This window comes from Schistocerca cancellata, chromosome 5 (genome assembly GCF_023864275.1).
Source record: "Schistocerca cancellata isolate TAMUIC-IGC-003103 chromosome 5, iqSchCanc2.1, whole genome shotgun sequence".
Classification (NCBI taxonomy): Eukaryota; Metazoa; Arthropoda; class Insecta; order Orthoptera; family Acrididae; genus Schistocerca; species Schistocerca cancellata.
Genome location: NC_064630.1, coordinates 338,542,006 through 338,563,049, shown reverse-complemented (window position 1 = coordinate 338,563,049; position 21,044 = coordinate 338,542,006). Strand labels below are relative to the sequence as shown.

Genomic DNA, 21,044 nt, shown 5'->3' with positions numbered 1-21,044 from the left:
CACCAAGGCAGAAGCGACTCTCATCGTTGAAGACGACACGTCTCCATTCGTCCCTCCATTCACGCCTGTCGCGACACCACTGGAGGCGGGCTGCACGATGTTGGGGCGTGAGCGGAAGACGGCCTAACGGTGTGCGGGACCGTAGCCCAGCTTCATGGAGACGGTTGCGAATGGTTCTCGCCGATACCCCAGGAGCAACAGTGTCCCTAATTTGCTGGGAAGTGGCGGTGCGGTCCCCTACGGCACTGCGTAGGATCCTACGGTCTTGGCGCGCATCCGTGCGTCGCTGCGGTCCGGTCCCAGGTCGACGGGCACGTGCACCTTCCGCCGACCACTGGCGACAACATCGATGTACTGTGGAGACCTCACGCCCCACGTGTTGAGCAATTCGGCGGTACGTCCACCCGGCCTCCCGCATGCCCACTATACGCCCTCGCTCAAAGTCCGTCAACTGCACATACGGTTCACGTCCACGCTGTCGCGGCATGCTACCAGTGTTAAAGACTGCGATGAGCTCCGTATGCCAAGGCAAACTGGCTGACACTGACGGCGGCGGTGCACAAATGCTGCGCAGCTAGCGCCATTCGACGGCCAACACCGCGGTTCCTGGTGTGTCCGCTGTGCCGTGCGTGTGATCATTGCTTGCACAGCCCTCTCGCAGTGTCCGGAGCAAGTATGGTGGGTCTGACACACCGGTGTCAATGTATTCTTTTTCCCATTTCCGGGAGGGTATGTTAGAACACGAATGCAAGCTTTGTTACACACTCCGCACCAATCGCACGCGTTCTAGCAAAAGAAAATCCCCCTCCGTACGATTTTGAAGCATCTCTTCTAACATGGCATAGCTCATACCCACTCGCAAGCCGTCCTGTGTGTATTTTTTCAGAGGGACGCTATCCTAAAAAGTCTTCTAGCTGATCGTTCCCACGGCAGACGCCACAGAGCTCCAGACGCCACTCTAACCTGCATTCTCATTCTCTCTTAACAGAGTTTCTTCTCGTGAGCAGTCGCCCATCTAAGGGGAGGGGATGTGGCGTCGCTATTTCACTTCAGGAATGTTCGCCCAGTGTTCAGACCACAGAATTTCGCTGATGAAGCTCTGCTGGAGTCTCAGGCTCTGTTTGACAAAATCCGTCCAACACAATAGAACAGCTTCGCATTGTACTAGCTCCCAGAAACTCTTTGTATCCTCTCTGCTTCAGCCATCATCGTTTAATTCGCTACCCGAATAGCAAAATCATCCACTACGTATAGTGTCTCATTTCCTGATCTAATTCCCTGAGCAACGCCTGGTGTAATTCGACTATATCCCATTACCTTAGCTGCAGTTTTGTTGATATTGATCTTATAATCTCTTTCCGTTAAGGAAAATTAATAAAACCGATCAGTCAAGTGAAATCTTGTACTGCAGTCAAACTGGGCTCTGGAAATCATTCTGACGTGAAGAAAGGTTAACCATTCAGCCAATTTTAGTTATCAGGCGACACTGTCTTCAGTGCATTTATGTCATCATAAACTAAAGGAGACGTAACGCCGGCCGGAGTCGCCGAGCGGTTATAGGGGCTGCAGTCTGGAACCGCGCCACCGCTACGGTCGGAGGTTCGAATCCTGCCTCGGGCATGGATGTGTGTGATGTCCTTAGGTTACTTAGGTTTAAGTAGTTCTACGTCTAGGGGACTGATGACCTCAGATGTTAAGCTCCATAGTGCTCGGAGCCATTTTTGGTGACGTAACACGCTGAGTTAAGAATAACTGAAATTTGATGTTTTAAGCCAACGGCCCTGCCGCAGTGGTAACACCGGTTCCCGTCAGATCACCGAAGTTAAGCGCTGTCGGGCTGGGCTAGCACTTAGATGGGATGGGTGGCCATCCGTTCTGCCGAGCGCTGTTGGCAAGCAGGGTGCACTCAGCCCTTGTGAAGCAAACTGAGGAGCTACTTGATCGAGAAGCAGCGGCTCCGATCTTGTAAACTGATATACGACCGACAGAACGGTGTGCTGACTACATCCCCTCCATATCCGCAGTGACGCCTGTCGTCTGAGGATGACGCGACAGCCGATAGCTACCGTTGGGCCTTCATGGCTTTTCGGGCGGAGTTTAGTTGTTATGATAATAGAATTTGAAGTGGTTTAAATTTATTGATAGTCTCATAGAAGAGACTCTTTTTCACTCAATATTGAAAAGTAAGATTATTATCAGTCGTAAACTAGTGAGTATCAAATTTCCGTATGTCCATCTTTTCAGAGATGGTCACGTGACCTCGGCTGTTTAGTACAGAAAGTCAAATCAAACACCTTTCAACCATCTAATTTCCAAACTGCTGACAGTCGGCAGATGATGTTTGAAGTAATCGCTATATCAAAAATCTCCAGATACCTGTCTTTGAATACTGGCTCCTATTTTCATGGGAACAGAGGTTGGTATATTCCTACACCTCGATTTGGGGGGGGGGGGGGGGCGTAAAATATCGTAATATATAAGACAACTATGATTTTAAGGGCGAATCGTTTTCTGAAAAAATAAAACTTTATGTTAGAAATTCATCTATAATCGTCAGAAATTCTTATAAAAATATACAGGATGGGGCAAATAAAAGTGGCCCGGAGGACAAGACCCACAGTTACTTCCAACAGGATGGAGGAACTGCTCATGCAGCCGGCGGAACCATGGAGCACATTTACACAATCTTCACGCCTGACAGAGTTTTTAGCAAAGGTCAATGTGATCGCAGCCCTAGTTGGCCACCCAGGCCACCTGCTCTGTCAGTGTGCGATTACTTTGTATGGGGAAACATCAATTCTAAAGTGTATCACAACAACCCTCAGTCTTCAAGAACTGCAGCAGAACATTTCGGACGAGACTGTAGCAATTCCAGCAGTCCATCTTCGATCCGTCTTCAGCAATTTTCTGAACAGGACCCAAAAGTGCCAAGAGACGACTGGTGGTCACTTCTGATATCTGCTACAGTCAGGTTAGTACGTATTTCCTTTGCTGTGTTTCTTTGTACCCTGGAACTCTGTTCTCCGTTTCACTTTCATTTGCCCCACCCTGTATTATTAGTTATGGTATGTACTCGGATGTGTTTCAAGACACAGCTGTGACACGCTCAAACTGTCGAACACTGTCTATACGAGCTAGTACAGAGATAACTTGGCACAGATACTTCGCATGTATATTTTGTAGTATTCTGATATTCCTGTATTACAATTTTTGTAAAATTCACGCTTCTTCAACAGAAGCTGCCTCAGACGAACTTTGATAAACAGTCTGGATGCGGTGACAGGCAGCATAATAAATCCTCTCCTCTCCTGCCCCCCTCTCACACATCTCTCCCCCTCTCTACCCTTTATATGGTCACGAACCAGCTTTCGGTTTCAAAGGTCATCGTCAGGTGACAAATGAATGCAAAAAACAAAGTTTCATACTTGGATATCATTACGTAGCACAATAGATGAAAATAAAGTGGTTTTACAATTGTACTCCATCATTTGTATAACTGAAACTTAGTTCAACAGGGAGAAGAAGTTTGACCTTTTAAAAATAAACTGGGGCTTCAAAACATATTTTTATTGATATCCAGTATTGCCGCTTTTGGTCACCTTCCTGCTTTCTTAACAGCGAACAAAACTTCAGTCTCCATCGTATGGGCTGTTTTCTGTTAGAAGATGTTAAAAGTAAAATTATCCACATACGTTTATTTTTCATATCTAGTTAAATGTAATTATTTCTCCGTTTCATAAAAATATAACAATTTCTTTTTAAACGCACTACATGGACTATCAGCTCGGAGACCACGGCTGCGGTTACCCTTGACGCTGCATCACAGACAGGAACGCCTGCGATGGTGTACTCAACTACGAATCTGGGTGCACACATGGCAAAACGTCATTTTTTCGGATGAATCCAGGTTCTGTATACAGCATCATGCATCCGTGTTTGGAGACATCGCGATAAAAGCACATTGGAAGCGTGTATTCGTCATCGCCATACTGGCGTATCACCCAGCGTGATGGTATGGGGTGCAATTGGTTAGACGTCTCGGTCAACTCTTGTTCGGACTGAAGGCACTTTGAACAGTGGACGTTACATGTCAGATGTGTTGCGACCCTTCATTCGAACCTGCGAAACCCTGCATTTCAGCAGGATAATGCACGACCGCATGTTGCAGGTCCTCTACGGGCCTTTCTGGATACAGAAAGCGTTAGACTACTGCCCTGGCCAGCACATTCTCCAGATCTCTCACCAACTGAAAACGTCTGGTCAATGGTGGCTGAGCAACTGGCTCGTCACAATACGCCAGTCACTACTCTTGATGAACTGTGGTATATCGTGTTGAAGCTGCATGGGCAGCTGTACCTGTACACGCCATCCAAGCTCTGTTTGGCTCAATGCCCAGGCGTATCAAGGCCGTTATTACGGCCAGAGGTGGTTGTTCTGGGTACTGATTTTTCAGGATCTATGCAGCCAAATTGCGTGAAAATGTAATCACATGTCAGTTCTAGTATAATATACACTCCTGGAAATTGAAATAAGAACACCGTGAATTCATTTTGGGAAGGGGAAACTTTATTGACACATTCCTGGGGTCAGATACATCACATGATCACACTGACAGAACCACAGGCACATAGACGCAGGCAACAGAGCATGCACAATGTCGGCACTAGTACAGTGTATATCCACCTTTCGCAGCAATGCAGGCTGCTATTCTCCCATGGAGACGATCGTAGAGATGCTGGATGTAGTCCTGTGGAACGGCTTGCCATGCCATTTCCACCTGGCGCCTCAGTTGGACCAGCGTTCGTGCTGGACGTGCAGACCGCGTGAGACGACGCTTCATCCAGTCCAAAACATGCTCAATGGGGGACAGATCCGGAGATCTTGCTGGCCAGGGTAGTTGACTTACACCTTCTAGAGCACGTTGGGTGGCACGGGATACATGCGGACGTGCATTGTCCTGTTGGAACAGCAAGTTCCCTTGCCGGTCTAGGAATGGTAGAACGATGGGTTCGATGACGGTTTGGATGTACCGTGCACTATTCAGTGTCCCCTCGACGATCACCGGTGGTGTACGGCCAGTGTAGGAGATCGCTCCCCACACCACGATGCCGGGTGTTGGCCCTGTGTGCCTTGGTCGTATGCAGTCCTGATTGTGGCGCTCACCTGCACGGCGCCAAACACGCATACGACCATCATTGGCACCAAGGCAGAAGCGACTCTCATCGCTGAAGACGACACGTCTCCATTCGTCCCTCCATTCACGCCTGTCGCGATACCACTGGAGGCGGGCTGCACGATGTTGGGGCGTGAGCGGAAGACGGCCTAACGGTGTGCGGAACCGTAGCCCAGCTTCATGGAGACGGTTGCGAATGGTCCTCGCCGATACCCCAGGAGCAACAGTGTCCCTAATTTGCTGGGAAGTGGCGGTGCGGTCCCCTACGGCACTGCGTAGGATCCTACGGTCTTGGCGTGAATCCGTGCGTCGCTGCGGTCCGGTCCCAGGTAGACGGGCACGTGCACCTTCCGCCGACCACTGGCGACAACATCGATGTACTGTGGAGACCTCACGCCCCACGTGTTGAGCAATTCGGCGGTACGTCCACCCGGCCTCCCGCATGCCCACTATACGCCCTCGCTCAAAGTCCGTCAACTGCACATACGGTTCACGTCCATGCTGTCGCGGCATGCTACCAGTGTTAAAGACTGCGATGGAGCTCCGTATGCCACGGCAAACTGGCTGACACTGACGGCGGCGGTGCACAAATGCTGCGCAGCTAGCGCCATTCGACGGCCAACACCGCGGTTCCTGGTGTGTCCGCTGTGCCGTGCGTGTGATCATTGCTTGTACAGCCCTCTCGCCGTGTCCGGAGCAAGTATGGTGGGTTTGACACACCGGTGTAAATGTGTTCTTTTTTCCATTTCCAGGAGTGTATGTGTCCAATGAATACCCATTTATCATCTGCAATTCTTCTTGGTGTAGCAATTTTAATGGCCAGTAGTGTATATACATTGAAGGTGGCGGGGAAAGAAAGAAAAAGACAGGGAAACTATTAATGTCAGCTGCATCAGAACGTTATCAGAAATCAGCGGCGATGAGTGTAAGCCGCGCGGAGTGACCACGCGATTTGAGGCGTCCTGCACGGACTGCGCGGCCCTCCCACCGGAAGTTCGAGTGCTCCCTCTGGCATGGGTGTGTGTGTGTGTGTTGTTCTTAGCATAAGTTAGTTTAAGTAGTGTGTAAGGCTATGGACCGATGGCCTTAGCAGTTTGGTCCCTTAGGAATTCACACACATTTGTACATGAGTGTAAATGTGTACCAGAACACGATTCGAAATCGGTATCTCCTGCTTAGTAGGCAGTTGTGTTAACCACTGCGCCATCCGGACAAAGCGTTTATCGCAATTGCACGGACTATCTCGGGACGCCTCTCGGCCGACCCACATCCCCACCTAGTGTCACCTATCCACAGTCTCTGTCCATGTCCTCCATGCTCGTTTCTTTGAGATTCCCACAGAATGTCGCATTCAATGTGTATCCGCGCTGCAGGTGGTGGATCCATTGCCTTCGAGGAGAAGTCAGTTCAATTATATGAATGTATGGTGTCTGTCCTTTCTGATCTGTCATTTAATTGTTAAAAGTGCCACCAAGCTATGAGAAGAAAGCTGCACTATAGCTACAAGACATACAGAAAATCTACACATATCAGTGGATAGAGCATTTCTCCAACTTTTTAACTCACATTACAGGCGCTCAAAATGGACGCCGTTTGTGACATGGCATATGTTCATACGTGAGTGCAGTCGCCGCTCGGGAAGGCGCAAAGATAGCAGCCCGCTTTGAAAATCTGTTCATTGGGTTACCAATCTACGAACTGCACAGTCCAGTCACATTAATATGACCACCCATTATTTTCTACGTCAACATGCAATAACCATACACAAATGACAGGTGGCGGCACTAGCAGTGGAGGGCATATAAAACGTTTCAGTGGGTCGCGGAAAACAGTGCAGTCGTGAGTCATAATGCGATATCAGGCCGATTTATCTAACTTTGAGAACGGTATGATTACTGGGTTGGAAACATTTCCGAAACGGCTAACCTTTGTAAACTGTTTACGTGCCACTGTGGTTAAAGTATACAGTGCATGGCAAAATGGCGCTATCCAAAATCGACACTGAGGAAATTGTGGTGCAAAAATGTTCAAATGTGTTTGAAATCTTATGGGACTTAACTGCTAAGGTCATCAGTCCCTAAGCTTACACACAACTGAACCTAAATTATCCTAAGGAAAAACACACACACCCATGCCCGAGGGAGGACTCGAACCTCCGCTGGGACTAGCCACACAGTCCATGACTGCAGCGCCCAGACCGCTCGGCTAATCCCGCGCGGCGATTGTGGTGCACAAAGGGCCAATGACCATACATAACAGGCGTGAACAATGGCTGCAGAGCTGTGTATGGGTGAAGAGAGGTGCATCTGATGAGCAACTGACCTTCCAGATGAAGAAAGGGGCTACCAACAGGGTCTCCTCAATGACCGTTCAGCGAACATTGCTGCGTATGGACCTCCACAGCAGCCGCCTAGTTCATCCACTCAGCCACCCATGCTAACTGTTGTTCATCGGCAAAAAAGGCTCAAATTTGCATGCCAGCACCGCAACTGGACGTCCGCTGAGTGGCGACAGGTGATCATTTCAGTGAGTCATGTTTTATGCTTCATCAGACCGATGGCCGCTGGCGTGTACGGCGTGAAATGTACGGCGTGAAAAGTCTGAAACTAAACACCCAGGCGAGAGGAGTAAGCGTTATGGTCAGGGGAATGTTTTCGTGGCATACCATGGGTGACTATCATTCTGGAAGGCACTTTGGTATGCAGTTCGTTTTTCCTTAATACTCGTACGATGGCATCGACCAGCAGGACAATGCAGCGTGTCACACAGCTCACAATGCACGCTCGTCGTTCGAACAGCGCCAGGATCAGTTTACCGTACTCGATTGGCCACCAAACTCCCCGGATTTAAACACACTCGAGAATCTGTGCCACCAGCTCTATCGGGCTGTTCGCGCCGTGTATCCTCAGCTGGCCACAGTGCTGGGGTCGGCATGACTCCACGTCCTTGTCGGTACCTTCCAGAACCTCACTGACCGTCTTGCTGCACATCTCGCAGCGGTTCGCGCTGGAAAAGCTGGTTATTCATGCTTTTTACATGTGCTCCCACTAATGTGTCTGGACAGTGTAATTCGATGCGACGAAATGGCGTATATAATTTTCTTACATGTTCTGAGATGTCTGAACACTAGTTCTATGCTTTGCAACTGCAGTACGGCACGTATTACAAATTAAAGCTGTAAGAGATGCTCTATCCACTGACTGGCTGTTTTTCGCGCGTTCGAACTCCGAAACTCTGGAGGTGTGCTACTGGCCATTAAAATTGCTACACCATGAAGAAATGCAGATGATAAACGAGTATTCATTGGACAAATATATTATACTAGAACTGACATGTGATTACATTTTTACGCAATTTGGGTGTATAGATCCTGAGAAATCAGTACCCAGAACAACCAACTCTGGCCGTAAAAACGGCCTTGATACGCCTGCGCATTCAGTCAAACAGAGCTTGGATGGCGTGTATAGGTACAGCTGGCCATGCAGCTTCAACACGATACGACAGTTCATCACGAATAGTGACTGGCGTATTGTGACGAGCCAGTTGCTCGGCCACCATTGACCAGACGTTTGCAATTGGTGAGAGATCTGGAGAATGTGCTGGCCAGGGCAGCACTCGAACATTTTCTGTATCCAGAAAGGCCCGTACAGGACCTGCAACATGCGGTCGTGCATTATCCTGCTGAAATGTAGAGTTTCGCAGGGGTCGAATGAAGGGTAGAGCCACGTTCAAAGTGCCGTCAATGGGAACAAGAGGTGACCGAGACGTGTAACCAATGGCACCCCCTACCATCACGCCGGGTGATACGCCAGTATGGCGATGACGAACACACGCTTCCAATGTGCCTTCACTGCGATGTCGCCAAACACGGGTGCGACCATCATGATGCTGTAAACAGAACCTGGATTCATCCGAAAAAATACCGTTCTGCCATTTGTGCACCCAGGTTCGTCGTTGAGTACACCATCGCAGGCGCTCCTGTCTGTGATGCAGCTTCAAGGGTAACTGCAGCTACGGTCTCCGAGGTGATAGTCCATGCTGCTGCAAACGTCGTCGAACTGTTCGTGCAGATGGTTGTTGTCTTGCAAACGTCCCCATCTGTTGACTCAGGGATCGAGACGTGACTGCGCGATCCGTTACAGCCATGCGGATAAGATGCCTGTCATCTCGACTGCTAGTGATACGAGGCCGTTGGGATCCAGCACGGCGTTCCGTGTTACCCTCCTGAACCCACCGATTCCATATTCTGCTAACGGTCATTGGATCTCTACCAACGCGAGCAGCAATGTCGCGATACGATAATCCGGAATCGCGATAGGCTACAATCCGACATTTATCAAAGTCGGAAACGTGATGGTACGCATTTCTCCTCCTTACACGAGGCTTCAGAACAACGTTTCACCAGGCAACGCCTGTCAACTGCTGTTTGTGTATGAGAAATCGGTTGGAAACTTTCGTCATGTCAGCACGTTGTAGGTGTCGCCACTGGCGCCAACCTTGTGTGAATGCTCTGAAAAGCTAATCATTTGCATATCACAGCATCTTCTTCCTCTCGGTTAAATTTCGCATGTGTAGCACCTCATCTTCGAGGAGTAGCAATTTTAATGGCCAGTAGTGTATTTATTAATAACTCTTTATAATCTCTATTTTTTATTTACCAGTGTCCAGAACAATCAAATTGATTCCAGTAAAGGTACCATGCGTGACACCAGGCTCGTGGGCTCGCACGCGCACACACACACAAAACACAACGCACACACTGTGGTACCTGGCCACTACTTCCCTCTTCTTGTGTCTGCTAATCCAAGGCGCCGGGCCAGTTGCCACCCAAGCCCACGGCGCCGTCGTGGGCGGCTGGCACGCTGCAGACGGCGGCCGCCGTGTCCCTGCTGCTGGTGGCGCTGCTACTCAGCACAGCCGTCACCTGCATCTGGCGGCGCCTGCTGGCGGTGCGGTCCGCCACTGGGCCTAGCGCTGCCCCTCAACATTTCACGTTGTCAGTAAGTACCCTCCACTCTTTCTTATAATATGTAGACAGCTTAAGTTTTCCATATGATTTGTCTGCAGCAGGCGGTTACAATTAAAGTGCAGCTACTCACAGAGGTCAAGTGTGGGCTATAATTGTCGTACAGAGGCGAAATTTGCTAGATATTCGAATGTGTTAACGTGGAACCGATTTACGCCGGAAAAAATTAGTTCCAATGTTGGCCACCAGTTTCAAATCTGGCGCAGTGAATGCAAGAACAGCGTACAGAAGTGCTTCCACTTGTAATGGATTAGAAAAAGGACGGGGGCAGAAAACGACAAATAAGTGAGAAAGGCATAATGTTGCTTTTATTATTAACTGCCGCTTAAACAATTTGATCAATACGAGCAGCGGAGATGTCGACGAGGTGCTGTACAGCACCAGATTCGCACCTGGTGGCCAAAATTGGAACTAATTTTTTTCCAGTGTAAATTGGTTCTTCATTAACCCATTAGCGTATCTGCCAAGTTTCGCTACCAAGCGATAATTACAGCTCACGCTGGACCTCCTTGACTAGCTATACTGTAATTATAACGACCGTACTGGCGGTGAAACGTTCTGGTCGTCTCGTCACGCCCTCGGTACTTCGTCGCATCCCAAGATGTGCCACTAGCGGCCAGGACCAGTATCCTCGAACTCTTTGCGATGTCCAGCTTGGAGACAAATTTATAAATGTATAGCCTGGCAGATGAAACGGAAAACGTCTATTGCCGATCCTAGATCGCTTTTCTGTTTTGCTACCCTTATCTAATCAGTTTAACTAAGGATCGCCAGGATCACTTTCACATACGAGGCAGTTAAAATTATCACGACTCCTGTCTTATTAATAATGCATGACAATAATCTAAACATAGTCAGAGATATGAAATATATTCACTATTGTGAAATCCTTCTGCCGTTATGTATGAAGATATTACCTATGGTCGTTCATCCGTTCACTCAGGTTGTTTTTTTGTATACTACAGAAGGCAGCTAACTCTCTGATCGGACGCGCTCAGCTACTGTGCCGGCAACAACCTTGGCTATCTGAGCATCCTTCCAGAACCGGGCCAGACTATTTCAAACTATCTACAACCTCATCGCAACTTTACTTGATATTTAAGTTGAGGAAAGGAAAGGAAAGGGGAGGTATCACTACTGTCAGCTGCAATGGGTCGTTACGCTTAAACGGCAACGACGAGTGAAAATGTGTACCGGATCGTGATGCGAACCCGGGATCTCCTGCTTACTAGGTAGGTGCGGCAAACACTGCACCATGCAGGATGCAATGCCATCACCTCCGGGTTCGAATCCCGGTCCGGTACACAGTTTCACTCGCCGCCGATTCCGCATAATGTCCCAGTGCAGCTGATAGCAGTGATCCCTCCCCTTTCCTTTCGTTTCTTCCCCTCTACACCTTCAATTTCATATAATGTCTAACAGCTGCGGATTCTGCAAGGCCGGCCGGGGTGACCGAGCGCTTGTAGACGCTACAATCTGGAACCGCGCGATGCTACGGTCACAGGTTCGAATCCTGCCTCGGGCATGGATGTGTGTGATGTCCTTAGGTTAGTTAGGTTTAAGTAGTTCTAAGTTCTAGGGGACTGATGACATCAGAAGTTAAGTCCCATAGTGCTCAGAGCCATTTGAACCATTTTGTTGGTTATTTCCTCTTCCCGCTAATAGCAATCCCGTGCATAAACTTTCTACCTGCCAGCATTTTTCTACAGTTTATTTTCAACATCCGCTGGGAAAGACCTGCCACTATGGAAAATCACTAGCCTTTAATCTCGCATAGCGGGCCGTGACAACCTACTTATAAGGTTTACAGTTAAAATTGTTATTCATTTGCAGGCTAAACAAAGCGCCCTTCCAGCAGACATCAGAAACGCACGCTAGCATCCACGATAGTGAAATTTACACGTCCACGAATTCGACGGGGCATGATTTGTTACAATGGGCTTGAGGAGAGAATTTGTAAGTGCTGACAGTGTAGTGCTTTATGTTCGACAGAACCCATTACTTTCTTGAGGTATCGTTCAGAGATCGCGCTGTCACACCAAAGTCGGCAACACGCATCGATACCACAGACGTTAGTGATTTCTCGCTGCAATCCGCAAAGGCGAGTGGGAGACGCTGAAGGAGCCACGCCCCCTCTCTTAGCACAACAGCACCGTCGCTTGGAGGTCAACAGAGAACCGAGTATGGAAGCGCTCTGCCCCAGTTTGTGAGCTCAGCTGAGACAATCAGCATCATCAAGTAGACTTAAAGAGTTATTCAAATGTCAAATAGAAATTTGCTTTTCTAAATGTTGAACATTGCACTTTGAGAGAACTCTTTTTTTAATTAGTGCATCATGTAGTGTTTTAATAGTCAATGACAGTAGTAAATTATCACGCACTCCTGTGACAAAGTATTGTGTCAAGCTAAGTAAATTTCTTTATCATTCATGTAATAAGGTGAACTAGTATTTCATCTGTTATAGTTCCGATGAACCATACGTCAGAGCAGGGAAAGGACCCATAGTTGTGGACATAACAATTCTACAGGATGATAAGTGCTAATCAGAGACAAAGTAGCGTACAAGTGCAATGATGAAGTGAGATAAGACTGCATCCGATCTCCACTTACGTAAACGATTTGCCTTGTACAGTGGGCACTAGTCTGAGACTGTTTCCTGCTGTGGGTAGGAAAATGTCGTCTTTGAAGCCGCGCGATATTAGCCGAATTCCTTCTGGTAATTCAGGGAGCAACACAATCTTCTGTTGTCTTTCTTTAACATCAGCAAAATTGAAATGATCAAACTGTTTTTGTTTAAATAAATTCATGTATAACAAGTGTCCATGGTTAGTACATGAACTTAGTATGTATATGGAATGTGTAACATTGTTTTTTAATAAATGTTTTTATATAAAAAAGCGGTCTAAGGCGCTGCAGTCATGAACTGTGCGGCTGGTCCCGGCGGACGTTAGAGTCCTCCCTCGGGCATGGGTGTGTGTGTTTGTCCTTAGGATAATTTAGGTTAAGTTGTGTGTAAACTTAGGGACTGATGTCCTTAGCAGTTAAGTCCCATATGATTTCACACACATTTGAACATTTTTTGTCGTCTTTGAACGAGTGCAGGGATGCTCGAGAATTTCTAGTCGATGTGTCGAGTCATTTCGGTTTAAATGTGGATAAACGAGTGTTAATGCTAATGGGTTAAAGAGATATTCCTATACTGTTCGAATACAGCATTAATATTGTGGTTATGTAACAAAATATATGAAAGAGGTGTATGGCCGGACGACTTTCTAACAACAGTAATGATTCCAGTGCCAAAGAAACAAGAAACCACCAAGAAATACAGAGCGCACTGAACAACTAGTCTCATTTCACATGCAGCCAAAGTTATGTTAAGAATCATTAATTAAAAGACTGGAAAATGTAATGGAGGGGAATTTGGCTGGGGAGCAATTTGGTTTCAGATAGAATACAGGCACAAGAGATGCACTAGGGCTCTTGCGAATTTTAGGAGAGAGGTATATTGAAACGGGAGGAATCCTATAAATGTGTTTTATAGACCGAGAAAGCCCTCTGATAATGCGGCTTGAGATATGCTTGCAACTATAATGAGGGAAAAGAGAGCGGACTGGAAAACAGACGACCCATAAACTCATATTTGTATCAAATGGCGTCAGTGAAAGTGAAAAGAGAAGGTACTGGCTGGAGAGAATCAGGAAAAAGAGTAAGACAAGCCTGCTGTTAGTCTCCTACTATTTTCAGTCTGTACTTGGGAAATATCGTTGACCATTGCCAATAAATGACTATTTGGTAAAAACTGGAAGTAGAAGAATACGGTGTTTCACGTTTGCAGACGACGTGCCAAGCACTTAGAGAATATCGCCAATACCACTGAAGCTAAAGGAAGGATTTAGGGAATGAAGATCAATACAAAGAGAAAACAGAAGTAAATGCACTAGGAGAAAATAAAAGAAGTACACAGTCCGTTATTTCTGATGTAAAAGTGACGTTAGCGCAGTGAGTGTGGTGGCAGCTTCAACTAACAACTGTAAACAACAGAACTGAATTCGATTAGTCAGTTGCGAGCAGCCAGTATTAAATGATGGACGTGCGGCCACAATGTGTCATGTTGTCACAAATCTCAATGCAGCAACTCTCTAAATCAGGTGAACAAAAATTTATGCAAAACTGATTTCTATGCTACTTTCTGACTGAAACGCAGACTATGAACAGTTATTTTTTTGGAAAAATTCATCGCAGGTAATGAGACTTTGTCTTATTGCTTTATCCTCGGTTGCCACCTACGGACGAACCACCAACCACACGCCGGTGTCTGGTGAGTTGCCGCACTTCCGGCACACTAGGGAGATCAACCCCAGCAATCACCACAGTACCAGGTGACGCTCGCCGATTCAAAGAGCTACTATCGTCGGCACTATCTCGCATCTACGAATCCTGGACCAGCACTGCGCTTTACAGGTGTCCTTCGGCCCTCGGCTTTGTAGGGCGCTACCCGACTACTTCTCAGGGAGACGACATCAGGAGTTCACAGTTCACGGTTCTGTGGACTTAACGACTTCAGTGCAAGCGGTCCCTCAATCATAGTTCCATTTGTCGACCACACATTATACTCCAGGCCTTACGCCAGCCAACTAATCTCACGAAGCATTTCCGTCTCACCCCCGCACGGATCCAACCAACCGCTAACAAATCCAGCAGCACACCTTCAAATTGCTTCAGCGGCCTCCTTTAATCAGAACCAGTAGGGATAGCAAAAATTCGAGCGAATGTGTCGTACAAGCGTTCTATACTCGGTCTCTTTTACAGATGTTCTTCTCTTTATCAGAACTCTTTCTCTAAACTGTAGTCAGACATTCGCCCTCCTTACCACTAGCTGTATGTGCTCATTCCATTTAATGTCATTTCACAACTTTACACCTAAATGTTTAATCGAAGTGACTGGGCCATACGGTATGCCATTAATACTATCATCATCAGCAGCAGCAGCATAACTTTACTGCTATATTAGCAGGTCGTTTGTGTCTCCATTTCCTGTTGTCCATTGCTTCCCTCTTAGTGTTGTATATGCTGCCTTCCATCTGATCATCCAGGATCTGAAATGTCTTCCTCCATCGCTTCCTCTTCCCTTCCATAGACTTTTCTACTTTTCATAAGCCTCTCCTCCTTTCTTAATATACGACAAATCCAGTTTATTTTGCTTCCTGTCATTACATTCTGTAATTGTCTTTGCCCTCCCACTCTTCTCAGTATCTCCTGATGTTTCGTTGTACCCATCCAACTTATTCTTTCCATCCTTTATCATCTCCACGCTTCAAAAGCCTCCAGACTTGCTCTATCTTTCTCCTTCATTTTCACGTTTCAGCACCATACAGGATGATACTCCATGCAAGACACTTCATTAGTCTTTTCCTCACAGCTTTGTCCATATTGCTTCAGAAAATTCATCTTTTCTAACAAATGCCTTTTTCACCATTGCTACGCAGATTTTAATTTCTGTACTGCTCTCCCTATCGGTGTGCATGTCGGTTGTGCCGTCAAAGTGTTGACGCGTCATGTGAATTTCTGCATTTTCTCTTTTTATGCCAGTCTCGTGTTGATATGTGTTAAGTTCCCTTGTAGGTGTTTCATGCTACTAATGAATGGCTGTGTACAGGCAGCCAGAGAACAATGGAACTGCATTAACACAACACATCAAGCAGGTTCAACTTAATGCTGTTTTGGAACTAACAGAACTGAAGGTGGTCCTGATCGTATGACAGGATACACAGAAGAGGTTTTGAAAGGTACAAGCCATATCGCAATGCTAGACATAGTCACTGAGTTAAGTATACTAGCCTGTCCTAATAGCGTAGCACTGACGTAGTTGGGATACGTTTGTACATAGATGCAGTCCATGTTCGACGCACTCGCAATGACCCAGCAGTTTGCATGTGGTATGTGAGGTCGTAGGCTCCTTCTGGTGGGCCACGGACATGGCTGGCATAAAGCCCAGAATGTACCGCAGGCTCAGAGAATGGATCTCTGATTGTGAGACAGCTTGCATGGTCAGCGTTGAGCCGAGAGAACCATGAGCTGTTAACTACCGACTGACTCGAGAGTAACCAGGCAGCGTCATGTAAAGCCTTCCAGTGGATGAATACCAGGAAAGCGTGATGGTGGCAAGGGACACGGGGATGCGAGATAGTACTGACGATAGCAGCACTGTGAATCGGATGTCATAGCGCCAACTGACAGTGTTGTGGCTGCTGGGGTGTGACCTCCACGTGGTTGTGTTGCTGGCATAATGGAAGGGCGGCAACCTGCGGTACATAACTGTGTGGTTGGTGGCTGAGCAGTAGGTGTCAGCTAAGGTTACAGCATCCCTTTTTTTCCACAGAGGAGGTGGTGGACCTGTCTTGCTGTGAGGTCGGCAATTGGGATAGGCGAGGACCACACATCCCTTCTTTTCCAAGGGAGAAATAGAGGAGGACCATGGAGAAAAAGCATCTCCCAAAGAGTGAATGAGTTTCGGAGAAGGACAGCGCATCCAGTAAGGAGTGTGTACAGTCGCAGAGGCCTTGACCCAGAAGTGGGGGCCCAGGGCCGGTGGTGCTGACACAGATAGAGAATTCTGCCTTGTTGAGGACTGGGAGGAGCGAATGTGGAAAACAAGAGACATCCATGGTCGTTATCGAAAAGTGGAGATGAGGCTGCTGAAGGAGGCGTATCCCACCAGGGGGCCGAGCTTGCAGCGAAAATTCCACAACCAGAGAACAGGAGTGCCACATAAGTTCAACTTGTGTGCCGTGGAGGCTGTCCAGACGAGAAAAGGCAGGCACTCTATGCAGAGCAGAAGGTCCTGGACGTCGCAGGAGAGAATCCCTACTGGAGATGTCTGGGGGCAATGTTCAGGCCAGGGCAGCACAGGACTGCTTCGTGCATAAGATGTGACGTGCGCTGTAAAGGTGCCTGTTGGGGAAGAGAGAGAGATCATGAGTTGACTATGACACACACACTCGGAAAAGAAGAGGCCTGTAGAGAAGGAGGGCACTGAAGATGCGAGCTGAACGTAAGGAAGGTATAACCATGGTTAGCTGTCAAGAAGTGACAAGCTATGGGCATCAGAGTCTGAAGAGAGCGGAGCGACGCCACCATTAGACATAGAGGGAGAGTGCATAGAGGGGACAGACCCCGAGGACATAGGAAGCTCAGGAGAGCGTACGATGGAGGGACGTTGGGCGGGCCAGCGTCGTGAGAGCGGCGGCGCTGGAGCTGATGGCGTCAGAGTCTGACTGGGCGCCGTGCCTGAGGGAAGTACGCCACGTTGGAGGGACGTAGACGATCTATTCGCGAAATACTATTGAGGAAGTAGAGAGACCCAGCATTCGTGACTGTCTGTTGACTGAGTGTACTGCCTCTAATATTCATATTACCAAAGGTCAAAAGTGAGATATTGGGGTTCATACAGAGGCATACAGGCTATCCATTCCACTCATTTCATTTGCGGATGTAACAGGAAAGGAAATGACTAGCAAATAATACACGTACATAGACGCAGATAGTGATTTTTACTCGCTTTTCAATACAGTCCCCATTTAGTCTGCGTCTAAAGTTTTTCTCACGATTAAATATCTGACGTAAGATTATAAGAGCCCTCCTGAACAGTCATTTATGGCTGCCATTTCCAGTGACATCATTCCATTACTATCTTCAGCTTTCTTTATATGTAGAAATAGATTTCAGTCGGAGCAGCCAAAACTGGCGACGTGGTTGATTTTCCAGTTCTTCGTACCACAGTTTCCTAAATTCCGTCATTGTTTAACAACTCTTTTTCGTACCAGGCAAACTCACATGCGTTAATAATTTTTCATGCTGATAGTTTACGGGACTTTAACAATGTCATTAGTTATTATTCGGCCATTTCAACATACCAGATAAGAAGGATCAGTTTTCCATCCCAGGAAGCACTGGCTATAAACTGCTCGGCAAATGAAATCGATTCCGACCAGTGTTCGTTCTTCTAATTTTTCATTCCCTCCCGAAATGCAGCGGGTCCTTGTAGATTTATTTCGTTTGAGTCTAGTGTAGCTGGCCGTGGGGTAGGGGGACTCAAATTCTGAGTTACAACTTACCTCACGGCAAGATAGTTTTTGAATTTGCGGCGAGGTAGTCATAGTAAGAGTTTGGTGGCCCGCGGTCCTATTTAGTCTGTGCACACCTGCTGTTGGGCCATCTACGTCCACCAACAGCGTTGATTATGTTTTAGTTTCTGACGTGGACTGTTGCGGCCAGCCTCAGGCACTAAAAAATAAAACGACGCCGATATTCAGTTTGATGCTTCGATCCAGTTTTTTTTTCGGATGTGGTTTCTGCCACCACTGAACAAATGCGGCACTCATTCTGTACACACTTGGCCGTAGTTAATTCTTCATTTGAAGTGCACAGCGACACTACTTTTGCTACATTTGGAAGTCAAGTAATTCATGTACAGAATAACTGATTGTTTCCGGCTGTGTTTGTAGTTTTTGAAAGCTCTGTTCGTGAAATGCGTTCAAGAAAATTACGCTCATGTGTGAATTCAGCTGTCCATTTCTTCAGTGTTGAAAAAGAAAAGCTGGATTTTTATTACATTTAACCTACTTCTGATGAGCTGCCGCTGGCGATAAACCAAACCAGAACAAAAGTTAAGGCGGATATGGTATTCAAATTTCTTCATTTGAACGAAAGACATACGAGTACTTTAAAAACTCGTTTTAAACAAATACGTCCCACTGATCTCATTGACGCTTAACTCACGTCCTTGTGTAACAAATATCACTACATCACAACAGAAACAAAATTTAACTGATATTACAGCATCGTCGTATGAAGATGGGTCGTTTCCTTCTCTGCTTTCCATATTCACAGATATATTGGTTACGATTGTGTAATGTACAGACGCTAGCAGAGCCAGGATGGGGAAGGTGTAGGCACATTTATTTGGTCCAAGCCTTGTTGACACAAATTTATTATTTAACAATAATTGGTTATACATCCAAGTTAATACAATTAACAGTTTAAAGGAAATTTTAACAATAGAAAAAAATTTTTTTTGATACATTCTCCAGAAGAACATACAGCCCCACTCTGAAATATTACATAAAGGTACTGTTAGTAAAAGGTGTATTATACATCATGTGCAGTTATCAAGACCTCAAGAATACTGTTTTGGTTCAACATAATGTGAAAACACCAAAAATGCAGATCTTCAAAACAACTTACAAATAAATAATTTAACACATCACTCACAAAACTACACGAATTATTTCACACATACAGTCTATTACGAGCTCAACAGTCATTTCTGCCAGCTGTGTGATACAGAATAAACAAAGCTCAAAAAAATGATCTTCCAACATACTATAAAACAACTTTATAATAAAAAATAACTTCTTTTTTCCCATTCAAATTTCTGCATAACAGTTTTTGTACTAACAAGCTACAGTTGCTACCTCTTACTTGCTACAGACAGACAAACACATCTGTCAATGTATGACTGATTAACGAGGTGGCAGTTCAGAGCTAGCAACTTCTTGTAACAACTGATTCTCAAATTCTGCCACGAAAAACATACTACAAAACAGAATCACACAAATTAAAGTTCCACTCACTACAAAATCCAACAAATCACGCAATATAAATAATGGTCACTTCGTAACAATAGAACTGAAAAACATTACACACTCAAGTGTACTTCTCACTCACAACAGTCCTTTTAAGTGCATACACAACACAGCTCAAAATCTATATCCCAAGCAATATTAGTAAAATTAGGAAATTCGCAATTTGAACGCGCCAAATTTAACAAGATCTAATGTAATAATAATTTGGACAGAACTTCATAAAATGATCGATGATAGTGGATACCGTGCCATACACTATGAAACAAATTAAGAATTATTCACAGTAGACACCTGGCACGTGATGATATTCTCTGAATTATTCCAAATCACAAAATGTTGGCTACAAGTACCGACCCCATAATAAGTAATGATCATGAAATATAATAAAAGTACATGAAAATTTCGGCCTTAGCCAGGCGACGAGAACCACACCAATGCAGTTTCCTGTTACACTGAGTGCTAGGCCCAACAAACAACAGCTGGTAATGGAGAACCACGCTAAGCAAGCGAGCATTCCGTCCTCCCCACATGCTCGCAAACAGCCCCACTCATCGCAGTCCTTAATCGGCTGGCACCAGTTGACTCCTCGCCGCTTCCGTCCTGTCGCCATCTACCGACCTAGCCATCCTCCCAAAACTCTTGCTTCGCGAACCAGCGCCAACAGCGCTCAGTGATCACGCCCCCTATCGTTGCGGCGAAAACAAGTGAAATAATCTCGCGGGTAAATCAAACTGCTGAGCCGTGACACGGCTCAGATTGTTTAAAATCCAAAGTGGCAGGAGCTCGCGAGCTGTTGGTGGATATGACGATAGGTCAGCTCTTTCAAACCCGTTGTTGTCAATAACGTCATAGGTGTCGTCTGTGAAAATATATATACAGTTTTATAATGTGTGTGGAGTAATCATCTCCTCACACAGACAAAATAGCGATACTTCGTGAGACAATTCAGACAATTCCTGTGTCACATCTTTATTGTCGCTGAGGATGACAGTAATTTGAAAGGGACCCCTATCGACACAAAGTGTTCCCAATGGTGCCGACTTTCAACGATCAATACTTGTGGGCCGGTGGCAACTTACCGTGCCCTTGTTGTAGCTAGTCTATTAGGGCCTCGTAACATAGTAGTTTATGTCGGTTACCAATTAATAATAAGATGCGAACATATGCGGCCTCAGGTGTCAGTATTGGCTATTCAACAAAA

At 46.4% G+C, this 21,044-nt stretch overlaps 1 protein-coding gene across 2 annotated transcripts in view; it reads left to right on the top strand.

Annotated features, from left to right (window-relative positions):
* The window catches only part of LOC126187684 (uncharacterized), a 264,618-nt gene that overhangs the window by 220,454 nt on the left and 23,120 nt on the right, over positions 1-21,044 (top strand). For both annotated transcript variants that reach the window (XM_049928922.1, XM_049928920.1), the window contains exon 4: positions 9,982-10,173. In XM_049928922.1, coding sequence (XP_049784879.1) covers positions 9,982-10,173 — 192 coding nt within the window. The remainder of the gene's footprint in view (positions 1-9,981; positions 10,174-21,044) is intronic.